The sequence below is a fragment of the Alosa sapidissima genome, chromosome 20 (genome assembly GCF_018492685.1).
Source record: "Alosa sapidissima isolate fAloSap1 chromosome 20, fAloSap1.pri, whole genome shotgun sequence".
NCBI lineage: Eukaryota > Metazoa > Chordata > Actinopteri > Clupeiformes > Clupeidae > Alosa > Alosa sapidissima.
This window is the reverse complement of record NC_055976.1, coordinates 26,516,323-26,533,346: the sequence shown is the minus strand read 5'-3', so window position 1 is coordinate 26,533,346 and position 17,024 is coordinate 26,516,323. Positions and strand designations below refer to the sequence as shown.

The 17,024-nt window shown below is 40.4% G+C and overlaps 1 protein-coding gene across 2 annotated transcripts; it reads left to right on the top strand.

Moving 5' to 3' along the window:
• Positions 1–238: 238 nt before the first annotated feature.
• btk (Bruton agammaglobulinemia tyrosine kinase) lies at positions 239–16,670 on the top strand. 2 transcript variants are annotated; one of them, XM_042074979.1, is made up of 18 exons: positions 239–361; positions 9,328–9,479; positions 9,590–9,694; positions 10,558–10,639; positions 10,795–10,926; positions 11,112–11,170; positions 11,307–11,500; positions 12,415–12,477; positions 12,668–12,722; positions 12,908–12,987; positions 13,252–13,379; positions 13,464–13,538; positions 13,674–13,845; positions 13,963–14,179; positions 14,267–14,331; positions 14,796–14,914; positions 15,013–15,170; positions 16,185–16,670. In XM_042074979.1, exons 2-18 carry the CDS (start codon positions 9,339–9,341, stop codon positions 16,254–16,256), a joined length of 1,917 nt encoding a protein of 638 aa, XP_041930913.1. In that variant the 5' UTR covers positions 239–361; positions 9,328–9,338; the 3' UTR covers positions 16,257–16,670. The 2 variants fall into 2 exon arrangements, with proteins under 2 accessions (XP_041930913.1, XP_041930914.1); XM_042074980.1 differs by lacking the exon at positions 239–361 and adding an exon at positions 8,551–8,827.
• Positions 16,671–17,024: the final 354 nt, after the last annotated feature.

Below are 17,024 nucleotides of genomic sequence, written 5' to 3'. Positions count from 1 at the left end.
CACCTATTCAAGTGATTGAATGCTGTCTCTTGAAAATAAGAACAGACTGGTGAATAAAATAGGCTAAAACTACCTTAAAGTGTGGAGCATATAGGCCTAGAGATGCAATGCATTGTTAATGTTTAATTTCTGATGACTAAATTAACATGAGCTCATATGAAAATGAGCAGAAAGAGCAGGAAGCAAAAGGGGAACTAAACAAAGTCAAATCCTCTCAAAGGGTGGGGTTTATTTCTCTACCGTGTGTCACAACCAACTTACAGTGTAAAACGCCTAGAGTTCTCCTTCATCCACATCAGCTCTTTAAACAGCTGTCATATAACACACATTTGACAGTGGAGAGAGTCAAGAAGACAACCAGGTAAGCACCATATTTTGTCTGTTTTTCTTCTGCCAGTGGGGGTCCCTCTGTGATCGGGCACACATGCAGACACGATCTTGCGTTAGTGTGGCAACACAGCACAACACTACAATAGTGTGGGAACACAGCTGACAACCTTGGCAAGTGAATGCAATTGCATACATGGATACTCAGTGGCATATAAAACATGGCCTATACTGTTGCTGATTTGTCTAGACATAATTCTGTGACAAAAACTCAACATGTTTCAAAAAGGAAATGGTGGTCTGCCAAAGTGAGAGTTTTACTAAAATCAGTAGCATCCCAGATCTGCTGTCGTATTTGCTATGTATTACTTTTTGACTATAACTTATGCAATTTCATTTGACAAAGGGGATAGACAGGGAGATAAAGCAAGCAATGCTACAGTCCCTTTTGGTTCCTCTCAGCTCTTCTTTTTTTTAAACCCATGTGATGGGTATCTGTGCCACACTACTTCCACAGTTCTCTGGACTGTTTAATCAAATTGACTTAGCATGTTCAATTTCTGTTATACCGTGGATACTCCATGCAAATTCAACGTGCAAGGTCGAATAAATTTGCTTTGGCATGCAAATGGTCCTGCTAATGTTGAGAGAGAGACCTATGGCAATGGCCGGTGGGCTAATTATCCATTATGTTGCTTTCATAGTGGGAGTAACTAGTTTGTTGTACGTATGTCTGATGAAGTACGAATAGAGTAGTAAGAAAGCAAAACCCCGCTGTGAAATAGCACACAGTAAAACTTGAGTTGCTGAAATTGTGCCAGCACACCGTGCCAGGGCTAAAGCGTGGCATAGGAAGTGTATGGTGTGGCATATGCATAGCAAGTGTATGGTGTGGCTTTTAGCTTCATTTGCACTGACTACTGGTCTGGCATTAGCCATCTTAAACCCAGCTTCCAAGTGAACTTCAGTAGAATAGTTTGACTCAGCACAACCTGAAGGCAAAGTCTTAAAACATGTTTTGACCTATAATAAGATCAGACATGTTATGAACATCCTCATTTTGGGGGTTGATTTCTAATAAGCTAAACTGAGTTTTGTTTGGGGTTAAACCCCAGAGACAAAAACTAAAGCGAGCAACTGCAACCCAACCCCACACTTCCCTCTCACACATACAGATGTCATGGCTGAGTCTTTCAGTCTCAGTGAAGAGTACAGCGAGTTGAGAGTATTTCAGCACTTATTTTGAACTGCATGACAGACTGAAAGAAACATGATGTAGCTTCTTACATTGAAATAATAGCTTCAAACTCATTTTTTGTGATCCTTTTTTATTAGCACCGTTTATATCATTCAGACATGTAAAATAAGAGTCTGCAACATGTATGACAGTTACTACCAAATGGTGTAATACAACCCCCCCCCCCCCCACACACACACACACACACACACACACAGCCATCCACCCACCCACACCCTTCCACAGAACCTGCACTTCAAACTAATTCTGATGGAGCTCTGACTTATAATAAGGTGAATAGCTTCTCTGTCATTGCCTCTGCACCTTGAAGGGTCATGACCCTTTTTGACACTTGGTACCAATTTGTGGTGCTTTAAGAGAACTCAGATATCTCTAGGCCTATATGACTGTTTGCAATATAAATATAATGTTGTGGTTAGGATTCACTTCTGGACAGATAGCTGTGGCCATGTATCTTGCACAAAGTACACCCCCACCCCCTCTCACACACAAAATTAGCACAAGGCACTCAGAAGGCTATCAGTCAGGAAGCCCTGTGAGAGAAGACATGCAAAGTTATTGCTCAACACATAACTGCTACTTTTAGGCCATGATATCATGTGTAAAGCATTTAATGGTTTTGTGACCAAAGTAGTAATATTGGTCAAAGTAGTATTGCGACGTAATGTTCTGTGGTAGTGGACAAATGATTTGTAATAAGATCTTTGGACGATCAAGGCTACCAGTAGTTGCTCAAACGTACCCAAGAGCACAATCAGGTTTTTCAGTTTTTCAATTGCTCGTGCTTTTGGTGGCTGATCAGTCGGCTCAAGCCTGCAACTCACACTGCAGACTGCACCTGTGGATTCACAAATTGTAAATTTGATGTATATTTCCCATTGGCTCTGTGTGTCTTCTAGGCTAATGTGGATGTAACATTAAGTATTATATTGTCAGGTTGCATGGGTTAGTTAATGCACAAAGCACATTGTAAGCTTCTGCTTGTACTGAGATGTGTAAGAATGACACGGCAAACTGGACGTCACAGAACTGATCCTTCTGGCTGATTCTCTTCCTTTGCACTGTAGGGTAGCATTAATGCAACTTCCCCATTTAATTATATTAGCATTTGTCCCTTCACATAACCATAAAATAACTCAAATACAATACAAGGGGACAATTATAAAATTATCCCAACACCATCCAAAACAGCAAGGGAAATCCTCAAGTATAGTTCTTTTAAAAGGTGAGACTAAGAGGATCTCATGATGAGGGAGGTGTGAACGTGTAAGGAGTTTTGAAAGTTTTGAAAAAGTTTACACCAACTCTGCTGTTGCATGGTCGACTCTCACACTGTGGTGACAAAGTGACAAAACTGGTGTCAGCAGCAGCAGCAGAGAAACCAGGAAATGCTGAAATGGTGTTTTTAACAGAAGGTCTGCTGGAGTCTGCTGTGGCCCAAAGTTACCATGGCAACACCTGGAATGTTCCATCTTATTTTTCCATTGCATCCTTGCCTAATGTGCTCACGTGGAGTATGGCTATAAAGCAACCTGCTTTTTATCCTTTGTACCCTTTGAATAATGACTTTGTGAGCAGATGTACCCATCAATGTTGTAGCTATAGACATTGGTGTTAAAAAAAAAATCTACTCAAAGGGGGCATGGCTTACTAGCTAAGCGAAGCCAAGGAACAAAGCTTTCACTATCCCAAAGACTAAATGATTAACAAATGGCCATATCTCTCTCCACCTCTTGTTCCGGCTCAGCATTGAATCAATGGAAGCCTTGTGATGTGTAGGAGGTCGACAGACAGCCGCAAAGATGTGACCGATAAAACTGCTCTGGGCTCAGTTTAACCCTTGTAAGGTGTACGGGTCTGTGGGACCCATTTTCAATGTTTGCTAAAAGACAAATTATTCTATTTATTATTTCTTCAAATTCAGACTCATTGGCCTTGGCTCATTTTCTGTGAAGAACATTAAGATAACTTATTTTCAATGACTGCACATGGTACACCTACACATAACTATTACATATGTGGTGTTCGGGTCTAGTGTGAGTGTAATTATTGTAGGTGCTATACCTTAATTGTGTCCTCGTCCTTACTGGGCCTGCTCTGTGTGTGTGTGTGTGTGTGTGTGTGTGTGTCTGACTAGGTGTCTGTGTGCGGGAATGTTGTCTTTCTGCACCTGCTATAAAGTTACAAAATTGTTACATTTCAAGCATGTGCACCTGTTCTGATTAAGTCCGGGAACATTGGCTGAGTAACAAAAATATAAACACCTTACAAGGGTTAAGTCTTCACCCAGACTCAACATGACAAGGCCTTTAAAAAATGTTTTACATTTTTTTAAATGTAAAAAATAACATTTATAACTGACTCCAGTGGCTTATTTGGCTTGATTAACCATTGAGATCACATGGAGAGCAATGGAAGTCTATTGTGGATGGGGTGGGATGTGCTGTAAGCTGCTGATAGGTTGAGACTCTGTCTGGATAAGTGGCTCGGTGGTCTAGAACAGGGAGCAGGAAGATATGGGTAAAGGAAACAGATGTGCTCAGGCAGGAAGCCACAGCAACAAAGTGTGTCATTGACACAGCATGTGGGCCCTATGCAAATGTCTGGTAATCAGTCTCCAGATACCTGGCCACTTCCAGCCTCTGCCGGGCTGGGACAGGCTCATCTTCAGCATCCCAACCTGGAAATAGGAACGTATAGAGGCCACCCTTTGACTGAATCTTTCGCCAACTCCCCTCTCTAGTCATAGAGAAATAGGTTATGCTAAAGATAGCCTATGCTAAAATTCTAATTTGATAATGAAATAATCCAAAATTAATGTTTGAGAAATCTGAGCCAGTCACAAGGAAAGTTGTAAGTTTAAAACACCTTTAATCTCACATGGCAGTTAAAACATGCTGTTTCAGCATAATTATAGCCTTCATCAAGGCAAATCAAATTTGGGCTGTTTTGTTGCCTTTGGACTGTTCCAAAATGCTTGTTCTACATTTCATTGTAGTATTGCCTGGCAATACTAGTTTTCATACATGGCATCACCTAAGATTACACTCGGTAAACATTACAAGCTGCTGCGCAGCGCCGCAATAGCTTATCATGACCCGGTGAACAGTGTTTTCCCCGACGCATTCTACTGTCAGTGACTGACTAGAGAAAAGTGAGGTTCTGTGTTCCATTCATTCCTTTTCAGTGGGGGCGTACGACGGAGTATTAGGGCCACACATGAAGGAAAAAATATTTTTGCCATGACGAGATTAAACTCGACATGTTGACTTTAAAGTCGACATGTCGACATTAAACTCGACATTTCGAGAATAAAGTTAAAATATCATATCTACTTTAATCTTGACGTATCGACTTTAATGTCGCCATGTCGACATTAAACTCAACATTTCGAGAATAAAGTTGAAATATCATGTCGACTTTAATCTCGACGTGTCGACATTAAACTCAACATTTTGAGAATAAAGTTAGTTTGGAGAGAGAACGACCACTCGGGACGATTGAAAGGGAGGACGAATGAAACAATGCAACAAGTGCAACAATAATTCAGAGTGTTCGAGTGCAACAATGATTAGACATAGGCCTATATCATGTGGACAAAACATAGAACATATTAACCTACGTTGCTCAGCCAAATAATTTGCTGTTAGGTCCTTATCACGGAGTTACAGGCGATAAATGCGATGGTCAAAAGTAGCCTAAACGTCATAGCGGTTCATTCATTTATTGTAGGCCTATTATTAAAGTGTTGTTTTTCATCTAAATGTTCAACTTCATGCTTATGCACTAGAGGCATACTAGGCGCTCTCCCCAATCCTAGACTTTCACGTTGCTTGTTTGTAATGGATGCAAAACAGCCCATGCTGAATGTCTATGGAGGGACGAATGAAGCTGTCCTCCCTACCACCCCATGTAGGCTAGTAGCCTACTTTCACACATATGCACACAAAGTGCATAAATAAAGTGCATGCACACATATTCTCTCACGGGATCAAAATAGTATATATGCTTAGGCTACCTGTGTTTCTAGCCTCCTATACATATTGCAGGTGAGACATGGAAAAGCAGTTTTAGAAAAATTTGTTTTGCCATGTTATCCTATGGAGAGTGATGCCGGTTATTTATATAAGGGCAGTTATTTGGATGTGCAGTGGCCTAAACAGAGTGAAATAAAATTTTGTATAGAAACATTATATTATTGGATACATATATTTTTCTAGCTATTTAGCCTAAACGGCATAGTATTTCCATAACTGTCAGTGACAGCTAGACAGCACTTCACGATGACGGCAATGATAGTTAACAGACAAGATGCAATCTATCTGAAATAACACCTATTTGAAGCCCATTTTTCATGTAACATAGTGTGTATTAGTGTAGGCTTCATAGCTTAAACTGTGTAGGCTATGTTTAAACAGTGGGGCCTATTGCGAGTTTAATGTCAGCATGTCGACTTTAAAGTCGACACGTCGAGATTAAAGTAGATATGATATTTCAACTTTATTCTCGAAATGTCGAGTTTAATGTCGACATGGCGACTTTAAAGTCGACACGTCGAGATTAAAGTCGACATTACATTTCAACTTTATTCTCGAAATGTCGTTTAATGTCGACATGTCGACTTTAAAGTCAACATGTCGACTTTAATCTCGCCATGGCAAAAATATTTTTTTCTCTTCATGTGTGGCCCTAAAACTCCGTCGTAGCAAATAGCCTATGGCGATAACAGCTTAAAAAAACATTTTGGTCGTCTCGCTGGAGAGAACGCAGAATGTGGGCTGTTACGCAAATAAAGGAATTAGGGAGAGTATCTAGCCTGACGTAGCCACACTCAATTCTAGTCAGAATATGAGTTTGATACTGCTCCATTGGGACTTAATTATGGGGCGTGTTTCTACCGATACAGGGGGGGAATGCCTCTGCACTCAATTGGATAGACCTAACCAATCAGAGCAACAAAATAGCTTACTGTGAGGTGTAGGAAGAACACACTAACCATCCTTCTTCTCCACAAATGCTTAAACATTGTTTATGGTCTTTTGTAAAAGTTATTGTGCCGTCAATCTCCTACAACACTCATTAGCGAGATAATTCTGTTGAACACTGATATGCTACAAACATGTTATAAACAGCTGGGAAAGGCTGTTGCAAATCCCTCAAACAAGTGGTCAATCAGAGATTTCAAACGAACGAGGGAACAACATGTCACAATGCAACAGGCTGTTTTCCCTTGATGAAAGTGAAACCACATCTCAACTTTGGCCAAAGTTGCATTTTCCATATGGGGCCATGTCTCCTAGCCACAGCGTTTTTGTTACAAACATAGGCCTAATCTAAGCGTGCTCAGATGACTTGATAGACAAGGAGCTGTTGCTCACCTGTCCGTAAAGCCCGATTGAATGGTCCACCAGATCTAGAGCGAGCATAGTTGCTCCACAACGGAGCAATGCCAGACCGAACTTCCCGACCTCAAATGTTGTGGGCCAAACTAAGTTTGGCTGGCACCCAGGCTAGAGATGATCTGCATCTAACTGAGAGCTTGTTTTCCTAACATCTCCATTGTTAACGTGGAATATGTCTCTATGCAGGCTAGTGTCAAGCAGTGAAGAGATTCTGCAGGTAGCAATGTTCATATCACACTGAGTCAGACAGAAGACTGGCCCTGCTTGCTTTGCTAGGTATTTCTGTCCCTCCCAAACTGCGTTCCTCTAGATTTGATGTCAACAAATAATAGTTGATCTGCTGATTTACATCTCTCAAATCTGTGTCTGTAACCTAGGCAATGAAATGAATTTGATTCACTGTTGGTTTTTAATGACAAATGAGTAACAGTCTATGCAACTATTAGCAAACTTTTACATAGCCTTCTTCTACCCATCGCTCACATCATGTTTGCTTGTCAACTGCTCACCAGAAATGAACATTGCATGACACTCCTCTGCGATCCAAGACAGGTTCTCTTCGAGTTGTTTATTTTTCAATATTTATGTTAACTAATCAAATAGCAAATATCCTGACTTACATCCTCATATGCACATCTCATTTCCAAATATAGCCTACAGACATGACACAAGTTCTCCTTAAAGTAAAAGGCACCTAATTAGACTTACACACCACTAATACAATGTAATCATGACATTACATATATCGGTATAGGTTGGTGTTAAAAAAGTTGAAAAATATGAAATATTTAAATGACAAAATATGACTTATGAACTCCAAAATATATTTAGGCCTATTTTACACCTAGGCCAATATATATTTACACACACACAGCTCTAGAAACAAAATTAAGAAACCACTGCACATTTTCCTGATGTTATCCTACGGTTGCTGAGTGACACTTACATTTAGGGCTATAATGAGTATACTATATGGCATATAAGATTGTAGTGTTACAATGTACTGCATGACCCATTCCAAATGTATTGTCTCTGATATAATAAATACAACACATTGGGCTTGGCAAGAAATTTGGCAATACTACTTTCACACGATGGCACCCCTGGAACCAGCCCACATTTCCACCAGTTTTGAACCCCGAACCAAGGGTGCATTATCAAGTTATTGAGATGCATAAACGGGGGAATGATATGAACTGTTGTCCCGTAAAAACGGCAGAAATTACCTGTCTAAAATGGTTGTTAACGTCTGCAGTGTGGTGCTAGTTAGTTTTGTTTACTCATGGCAACAGCTGGACGGAAAACTCATGATCACGGAAAACTTAGCCTTCTCCCCTCTGAACCAAGGGGGTAGGCGACTGTTCAGAGGCTAGAAGTCGATCACTTCTAGCTAGCATTCCATTGGCTCTCATTCATTTTCACACCTTTCACACTGGCGTCATAACCTCGGAACTCACTTTACGCCTGAGTAGTAAACTTTTTTCTGTAAACAATGCTATTATGACGTAATGAGCATGTGACTTAGCGTTGCACAGGAGCGAAGTAACCGTATTCTCTGGATAAGAAACTCAAAGGCAGTCAGGGGAAAAGTCCACGGGTAAGATATTTAGGAAAGTATCGGGGGTGTTATCCAGCTGGTGAGCACCAGACAGGACAGGGAGTAGGAGGCCGCTGTGTCTTATGATTTAGGGCCTGTCCAGCTAGGAAGAGAATTAGATAAGAAGGCCCTATTTCCCCAAACTGGAAAGAACCAGAAAACCACCATTTTACATATGTTTCCTATGCATTAGACAGGTTTGCATATAGTTTTATGCATGATGGGAAGATGGTTTCCACCAATGTAAGTGACCCTGGTTAATGCTGATTGGTGAAAGGTGTTTTTGGGATGACGTGAGAGGGTGGCACTTCTCGAGGGCCAAGTGGTATAAAATACACGCCACTCATGCAAATCCTGTGTTGATTTAATGGAAATGTCTTGTGGTGGGATTATTTTTTGTTGTATAACTAACACCCCTCTAGCATGTTTCACAAGATTTCTGTGAAATCGCTGCATCTTGTTTCTCTCTTATGGGGGATTTGTTGCATTTTCTTTGCATTTAATGCAAACAAGACATGTGAAGCAAAAAATAAAGATACATAGAAAGCACATGTTGGGAAACGTTTGTGCGCTTGTGACTGTTCCTCCATAATCAAACCATGGTAGGTGCATGTTCCGATAAAAAAACAAAACGCCACCCTGATCATCAGCAACTTCAGAATAATTTACATTTGTAGATACTAACCCCGTTCATATATTGTCTGTCATTTAGTCAAATATCTTTATCTCCTTCTGATAAACAGGTGGAGGCATCATGTCAGAAAGCTACCTAGAAGAAATCTTTATAAAACGTTCACAACAGAAAAAAAAGACTTCTCCGTTGAACTACAAGGAGAGATTATTTGTTCTCACAGATGACAAGATTTCCTACTATGACTATGATCCTGAGAAAAGGGTAAGCTGTGCACTGACCATCACTCACACATCACATCCGGGAACTTCCACGTGCTGTTAAGGATCTCTGCTTGCAAACAAACATGGCTCAATCATTTCTGTAACCAACAGAAAAAGAAAAGTTTGAAAGGCTCAGTCGATCTCGAAAAGATAAAGTGCGTGGAGACGGTAGAGCCAGACGACAGCTCTCCACCTGAACGACAGTTTCCTTTCCAGGTGAGCTTCTCCACCCATATGTAGGTAAACATCCTTACTAATGAGCTGTAGTAGACATCTTATCTTATCATTCATACCCTTTCCAGTTTCACTGTTTCACTGAAACTCAATAACTTGTAGTGCACAGTATGCCACATCAGAAGGAATATATTGAAAAAATTGTTGTAGAATGCAATGGTGATCAAATGTGATCTAAAAAGGTAGCAATTCTTTCAAATCTATAATGCTTTGAAGTGAATCTTCATAGGATATAGATCATGTATATTCTGTAATTCCTGACAGATAGACAGATAGGAACTGAGATAGGCATTGATTGTTTTCTTGTCCACACTACACTTTACATCACTAAGCCAGAGAGCAGTTCCCCTGATACGCTCCAACCACAGGGGGTAGACAATCTGACTTCATGAAAGTGGATATTGAGAAGTGAAACCAGGTCTTTTGAAAAAAAGGCTCATGAGCACAGCAGGTGTTGCAACTTTGAATAACCAGCCCCCCCACCCTCCACACACACAGACACAGACACAGACACATTAATGAGGCAGTCAGTTGTTCAACCAGTGTGGTCATCAAGTTTTGCTATGTAATGCTTAGTTAAGAGAATCACCATACTATTATGGACTTTTCCCCCCATGCTGACCAGATTGCTGGCAGTATCAAGTCCAGTTGCAGAAAATCAGTCTGATTAATGTCTGAGTCAAAAGCAATGCACAGTATCAACCTTTGTTTAATTTTTTTTTTTAATGTTAGGCAAACATCAAAAGCATGTAATCTTCAGCATATAGTGTCTAAAAGTAGGTCAATAGTATACTGCAGATAACACCAGTGCTACATCACAAAGATGAAGATTTTGTTAATCACAGATCATCTACGATGAAGGACCTCTCTACATTTTCGCCAAGTCAGATGACACCCGAAGACTATGGATCCGCAGGATAAAGCATGGTCAGTATGATAATCAGGGCCAATTCATGACACACCACATGCTGTCATTCAACACTGAATGACTCTATCTATCTCCCCGTGGTGCAAATACACGCCACTCATGCAAATCCTGTGTTGATTTAATGAAAATGTCTTCCCACACACTCATGTCAAAGTCGTGAGGTTCAACAAGGACCTGATGCACAAGTACCACCCCTGCTTCTGGGAGGATGGCGCATGGAAATGCTGCCAGCAGGTCGTTAAGCAGGCTTTGGGCTGCAAAGTGCTAGAGTCGACCAGGAATGGAGGTGAGCGGTCTGTGACGGGCAGGATAGTTGCATGAGCAATCCAGTACTTTTCAAATTTGAGACTACCATGCCGAAACACATGAAATGCTGAAATGATACGTTCATTTAGAGATTCTGAAATGTTATACTCAATCAGATATTGTGTGTTCATTAAATGAAAGACTTCTTTAACATTTTTTGTAAAGCATTCGCCACCAAATCCCATCGCAAATCACGAAAACCCCTCCCACCCACCCCAGAGGAGGTCAGTCATTTCCCTCCTTTCTTTCATCCATACATTCATTCTCTCTTTCTTTCTTTCCTTCTTTGGCATACTGATCAGATATTCCTTGCTCTTCCTCCTATCTGTGTGAACCCCCCCCCCCCCACCCACCCACCAGGAGAAGCCCTCCAGGCCTCTGCCTCCTCAGCCCCCACCACAGCAGCCGCAGGGCCCATGTCCAGGCAGCACGGTGATCGCCGAGTACCCGTACACGCCGAACGCGCCCCAGGACCTGGAGCTGAGGAAGGACGAGGAGTACACCATCCTGGAGATGAACGACGCCAACTGGTGGAGGGCCAGAGATAAATACGGGTGTGTAGTGTACATATGTAAAGGGCTGTGGCAATAACATGACACATCAAATGTGTAGTGTACATATGTAAAGGGCTGTGGCAATAACATGACACATCAAATGTGTAGTGTACATATGTAAAGGGCTTGTGGCAATAACATGACACATCAAATGTGTAGTGTACATATGTAAAGGGCTGTGGCAATAACATGACACATCAAATGTGTAGTGTACATATGTAAAGGGCTGTGGCAATAACATGACACATCAAATGTGTAGTGTACATATGTAAAGGGCTGTGGCAATAACATGACACATCAAATGTGTAGTGTACATATGTAAAGGGCTGTGGCAATAACATGACACATCAAATGTGTAGTGTACATATGTAAAAGGGCTGTGGCAATAACATGACACATCAAATGTGTAGTGTACATATGTAAAGGGCTGTGGCAATAACATGACACATCAAATGTGTAGTGTACTTATGGACAGGGCTGTGGCAATAACATGACACATCAAATGTGTAGTGTACATATGTAAAGGGCTGTGGCAATAACATGACACATCAAATGTGTAGTGTACTTAGAGTCAGGGGTGGTGAGCTTAGAGTCGTGACTTCAATTCAGTTCATTGTCATTTCAGTAATTCTATCTATGATAAGGCCTGCTGTCTGTCATCCCAGCTGAGCAGAAATACTTCTTGGTTCAAATCCAGTTTCATGTCCAGTTCCAAATAATTTCACTCTGCAGATGTGATCACCTAACTGATGAAACTTAACAACTTACCAGAGAGCAACGCCATCCAACAGTGAGGAAATAATGTAACCTCAGGATGTGACCAGTGCCGGGTGCACTTTCAGAAAACTGAATTATACTTTAATTAAGAATGTTTTATTTAAGAATTAATGCTGTGGCATTCTGTCTGTTCATAGGAGGGAAGGATACATACCAAGTAATTATGTCACTGAGGCCGTGAACGGCCTGGAGAAGTTTGAGTGAGTATGAGCCCTAGCTATTAACTATTAGCCTAAACATGAGGCTGGATTGTCTAAAGGTTTGCATCGACTGAAGAAACAGGAAATCACAGAGTAAAAAAAATACCTCTCAATTTATCTCAGGATATGATCACCTAGACCTACCCACAGTAGTCATATGCTAACACAATGTGTGTCTATATCTGCACAGCTGGTACTGCAAGAATATGAATAGAAGCCAGGCAGAGCAATTACTGAAGACAGAGGTCAGTAATCAACATGATAAAAGTTGCACTCATGTCTATTCTGTGAATATGTAAAATATTATTTTATATATTATATAATATATAAAACAGAAAATAAATGTGCTGGTAACTTATTTTCGCAAGCATATTTACACCACAGATGTTACTATGTACATGCTATGCACACATGTTTTTGTGCTTTACAGAACAAAGATGGTGGATTCTTAGTTCGAGACTCAAGCAAATCTGGGAAGTACACGGTGACTGTGTTCTCAAAAGTTGGAGGGTGAGTTTCTGGGGCGCTGGCCGAGAGTAACGGTAAATGAACCTAGCACAGCTAAAAAAGCAGAACATGCAATTAAACAAGCAAAAGTGAAAATAACAGCAGAAAGGAGGAAAGGCTATAAAGTCTCAGCAAAGGTGGGATTAGATGCATTAAAACCTACAACACTGTTATAACTACCCTTCTGAATTGGCTTAATTCACATATCTTGTGCACTTTTCTTGCCTAACCAAATGAATTGGCAAAAATGTCTTGGCTTTCTACCAGGGAGACTGTAGGCATCTGTAAACACTACAATATTTGTACCACTGCCCAAGGCCAATTCTACTTGGCACAGTTGCACAATTTCAGCTCAATCCCAGACCTCATCAACTACCATCAGCACAACTCTGCAGGTAAGACAAACATCCACGTGTGCGTTATTCTACACGTCATACTATTTTAACTAAAAACCTTAATGTGTCTACTCTCCATTGCAGGTTTAGTAAGTAGGCTGAAGCATATTATATCCAACAGAGCAGACAGTGCCCCATCCCCTTTTGGTCTTGGGTATGGTGAGTATTACCACAATGGCATGAAAGTGAATATTCACCAGAATTTGAGATAGCAAGTCTAAATAGTTTGACTCTGCTAAGATGAAGTTTGGGTATTCTACATTCATACCTGCTGTTGTTTGTCATTTTGTTCAGGTGTTTGGGAGATTGACCCTACTCACCTCACCTTCATAAAAGAACTTGGCTGTGGGCAGTTTGGCGTGGTCAAGTACGGAAAGTGGCAAGGCCAGCACGATGTAGCCATTAAAATGATCAAAGAGGGATCAATGTCTGAGCTTGACTTCATTGATGAGGCCAAAGTCATGATGTGAGTACACGTTACAACACAAAATAGATTTGTTTCAGTACGACTTCCAAACTTTTAGATTACTTACACCATGACCATGCAAAAGTTGAGCCTTGTATTTTCATTCCCCAAAACCAGGAAGCTCCGTCACCAAAACCTGGTTCAGCTCTACGGGGTTTGTACAAAACAAAGGCCTATTTACATCGTCACGGAATTCCTCTCAAATGGATGTCTGCTGACTTATCTTCGGGATTGCCTGAAAAATCCAACCTCTATTCACCTCTTAGAGATGTGCAAAGACGTGACTGAAGGGATGGCCTACCTTGAGTCTCAACAGTTCATCCACAGAGATCTTGTAAGTGTAACAGGTTTTGCAAGTGCCACCAAGACTAATATCTATTAATCTATAGCACACAATCACTTGATTAATTTTTTTTTTCAGGCTGCAAGGAACTGTTTGGTAGCTGCCAATGGAACCATCAAAGTGACTGACTTTGGTCTGTCAAGGTACTGCACTATGTTTGTGCTATAGGTTCTGCCTAAGGTTACAAGTTTTTCTTTACTATGCTAACGGTATTTGAAATGACCGCATTCACCACAAGGAACCTCCGATAAAAATATATTTTTGCAGATCAGATCTGTCTTCTCTTTCTGTCAGTTGATACAGAAGTTGTGAACAACACTACATGGTTTTGACACCCAGGGAACACCTATACAGAATAAAACATGTTCATATTTCTGTATATGTTTATGGCATTTTGACCAAAGTGACCTAGAGTTTATAAACACTACATTATTTGTTAAAAATAATAGTTTCAAATAAAGTCAAAAAGCCTATAAGCATTATAACAATAGAATTAATAACAACAACACAACAACAATATCAAAATCAAATATCAACAATGATATTTATACATGTGTCTGACACCATGAACTGAAAAGTGAATACAATGATCTGTTTCTGCTTTCAGGTACGTGCTAGATGATGAGTACACTAGCTCTGCGGGAACAAAGTTCCCTGTCCGTTGGTCTCCTCCTGAAGTTCTGCTGTACTGCAAATTCAGTAGCAAGTCTGATATCTGGGCATATGGTCAGTCACTATAGTAATATCTCATTGCCATAATCATCTCACATCATGAAGATGTACGCTATTAACTGCAATATGATATAATGTGTTGTTTTCAATAGGTGTCCTAATGTGGGAGATATACACTTTGGGAAAAATGCCATACGAGCGGTTGAGTAACTCAGAAATAGTGGACAAGGTGTCGACTGGTCTGCGCCTGTATCGCCCCCAACTGGCCAACGAGAGAGTCTACTCAATCATGGGAAATTGCTGGCGAGAGGTATAGTTACAGTTTTGTTTTCTTTTTTCCCTATTGCTATACTACTACCAGGCTTATGGGCTAAAAAGTGAAAACCATATCTCCATTTGCCAAAAGACATATACATTCTCCAAAACTGTAAGCACTATAGTCCTGTTTTCACACGATTCAAATGATTTGAACTTTTGCAGCAAAACTCTACACAAATTCCTACATTTTTTACTGTCTGCACTATATATTTAGATAGCGTTGCTCACACACAATACAGTCCCTCTCATACCAACTTCAAGTTTCTTGATAACTTTAATCATCCAATCGGAATACATGGAACCAGTTATGTGGTATGCATTGACGAGAATTGTCTCCACCAGCTAGACAAGTTCAGTTGTGACTTTTTGAGTGCATCTCTGATAGGCTCTGATATATAACAGGCAGATCAGCATAGTTGATCTTTTGACTGTCTGCAGGTTATGGCATGTCTCGTAGGCAGATAAAAGCTTTTGCTCTCAAACACTGTCCACAGAGTCAGTGTAGGCCTACTGATGAGACACCATATATTTAGATAGCGTTGACATTGAATATAATAAACTCAAGTCACCATAACTCAAACCCATAGCACATAATTCTCAAACTGGAGCCATGAAGTCAAAATTGTTCACACATCAAATTAGAGCCTCAAGTTAAAGATATAAGTGCCATGTCAATTCACCTACTTTGGAAGATGTGGATCACCAAACACCTGTCCTTATGCATGAGCATTTGTCTTTCATTCATGTATGTACAGCTCTGAAAAACATTAAGAGACCACTGCACAGTTTTTATGTCATCCTACGGTTGCTGAGTGACATTCGAATGAGTTGACGGTCTGTTCAAAATTAAGAGACCGCTGCAAATTTGAATATCACCGTCAACTCATTTGAATGTCACTCAGCAACCGTAGGATGACATTAGAAAAATGTACAGTGGTCTCTTCATTTTTTTCAGAACTGTAAGTAAAAATTTGATCCATCCATTTGATTTGTGATCTATCCACAGAAAGCAGAAGAGCGACCATCCTTCCTAGAGCTAGTGTCAAATGTCCAAGACCTGCTGTATGAGATGCAGTAGGAGACTGTACATGGCAGAGGACTGGATGACTGGCTGTTCCGGTCTCCATGCCCTGACTGAAGAAGTGGCACTGAGGGAATCTCTCAGATGGACACTATGAGGATGAGGCCAGCTTCACAGACTCAGAGAGAGTAGGACTGCTTCTACTGTCTGTGAAGAACTGAGCAAGGCATACAGTCAAACATTCACCCTCTGTCCATCTGGAAACCAAAAATACTGTGAATAACTTTATTATGCCTCTGGGTTTATCACCAATATATTTTTGATTATATTGTCATTAATTGTGAGACTGTATCACTGGTGATATAAATGTATTATACTATTAGGCTATTATATCATTACTGTCACATGGCAGGGGTTGTGATTTTAATTGTACATGAATCCTGAGATTTTAATAAAAAGTAATTAATGCTGTAGTAGTTTTATTTCTATTTCATTGTTTAAAGCAGAAGACTTCCTGGCATGTTAAATTATATCAACAAGTAAATAAACTGGGGATAGGCCTACTCTTGAATTACAATGGAATTCTTCTTTTTAGTCATTCTTATATATCTCCCTTTAATCAAACCAACCTTTATTTTATCATTTAACACTTACAATAAGCTTCTAAGCTTATTCCAGTTCGTATCTCTGTCAGGGCCGGTTCTAGCCTACTACATTTGGGTGGGCTGGTAGAAATTTTGAGTGGGCAACATAGCAAAGCGGTCAATTTTGATCAACATTGACATAAATGGTCAAGTTGGATCAACATCGACATAAACCCAAAAC